This window comes from Chiloscyllium plagiosum, chromosome 22 (genome assembly GCF_004010195.1).
Source record: "Chiloscyllium plagiosum isolate BGI_BamShark_2017 chromosome 22, ASM401019v2, whole genome shotgun sequence".
NCBI lineage: Eukaryota > Metazoa > Chordata > Chondrichthyes > Orectolobiformes > Hemiscylliidae > Chiloscyllium > Chiloscyllium plagiosum.
The window spans coordinates 5,624,443-5,625,705 of record NC_057731.1 but is presented as its reverse complement, the minus strand read 5'-3'; the positions used below and the strand labels follow the sequence as shown (position 1 = coordinate 5,625,705).

The following is a 1,263-nucleotide window of genomic DNA, read 5'->3' as shown; positions in this document are numbered from 1 at the left end:
GGCAGGAATGAGCTGCCAGAGGATGTGGTGGAGGCTGGTACAATTGCAACATTTAAGAGGCATTTGGATGTGTATATGAATAGGAAGGGTTTGGAGGGAAATGGGCCGGGTGCTGGCAGATGGGACTAGTTTGGGTTGAGATATCTGGTCGGCATGGACGGGTTGGACCGAAGGGTCTGTTTCCATGCCGAATATCTCTATGACTCTCGACAAACTGATAGGAGTAGAGGCAGATAAGTCCCCTGATACCAATGACTTGCATCCTCGGATCTTAAAAGGGGTGGCTACAGAGATAGTAAATACAAAGGTCATAATTTTCCAAAAATACATGGATTCTGGATAAGTACCAGAGGATTGGAAACCTGTCAATGTGACACATATTCAAAAAGGCAAAAAGGTGGGTCACTATAGGCCAAATAGTCTAACATTCATTGTTAGAAAAATATTGGCATCAGATTATAACTTAATCAAACAGAGTCTGCATAACTTAATGAATGGAGAATTGTGTCTAATTTAATAGAATTTTTTTTATTGAGGAAATCTCAAAAAGAATGAACAAAGAGGAACCAGTAGGTGTGTTATATTTGGACTCAAGGATTAGTGAAAGGGCAGGAAAGTGGGCATGAAGGATGTCCAATCCGCCATGCTCCTATTTAATGATGGAGCAGTCTACTCCTGTTCCTTTTTCTCACACTTATTGTTAGCCAAAACTTAATTTTAATTTTATGCATGTTAATTCTCATGCATGTTACATTGAAGATGCAATCGATAAAAATTGTGAAATTTGGTAATTCAGAATACAAATCGATTTTAATTTTGATTTTGTTTTCAAACATAAATCGAATGCGTGCATTTTATTTATTATATCTGCAAATTATGCATTCCCTCCAAAAGACAATTTACCAAGTATTTGGTTAAAGAATGCCAAGTTTTGATGGTGAGTAATTCTTGTTGCAGGCTGGACTGGGCGATGCGCCTGCGCGCTGTGGACCGGCCGGTTGCCATGGTGCCAGGCCGCCGCCATGATCGCTCCCCGCATGAAGTCGCGGTCAGGCCGTTCTCAGGTCGAGGGCTCAACTTCTCAGAACCACCCTTCCCACAAAGTCTCCGACAAAGATCTTTCAGGAAAGCAGGCGGTAGGTGAGCGCCCGCGTTACGGGCTGGGAGGCGGACTCTATCCCGGAGAGCCGTCACCAAGCGGCTGGATCCTGCCCCGTCTACCCCCCCAAAGACCAACCCCCCGTGAACCCCCACAAACCCCAG

General features: G+C 44.3%; 1 protein-coding gene across 1 annotated transcript in view; it reads left to right on the top strand.

The window, feature by feature from the left end:
• Positions 1–762: 762 nt before the first annotated feature.
• The window catches only part of cabcoco1 (ciliary associated calcium binding coiled-coil 1), a 125,276-nt gene continuing 124,775 nt past the window's right edge, over positions 763–1,263 (top strand). The window contains exons 1-2 of the mRNA XM_043712316.1: positions 763–787; positions 958–1,136. Of these exons, the coding sequence (XP_043568251.1) occupies positions 1,023–1,136 (114 nt within the window). The 5' untranslated portion in view covers positions 763–787; positions 958–1,022. The remainder of the gene's footprint in view (positions 788–957; positions 1,137–1,263) is intronic.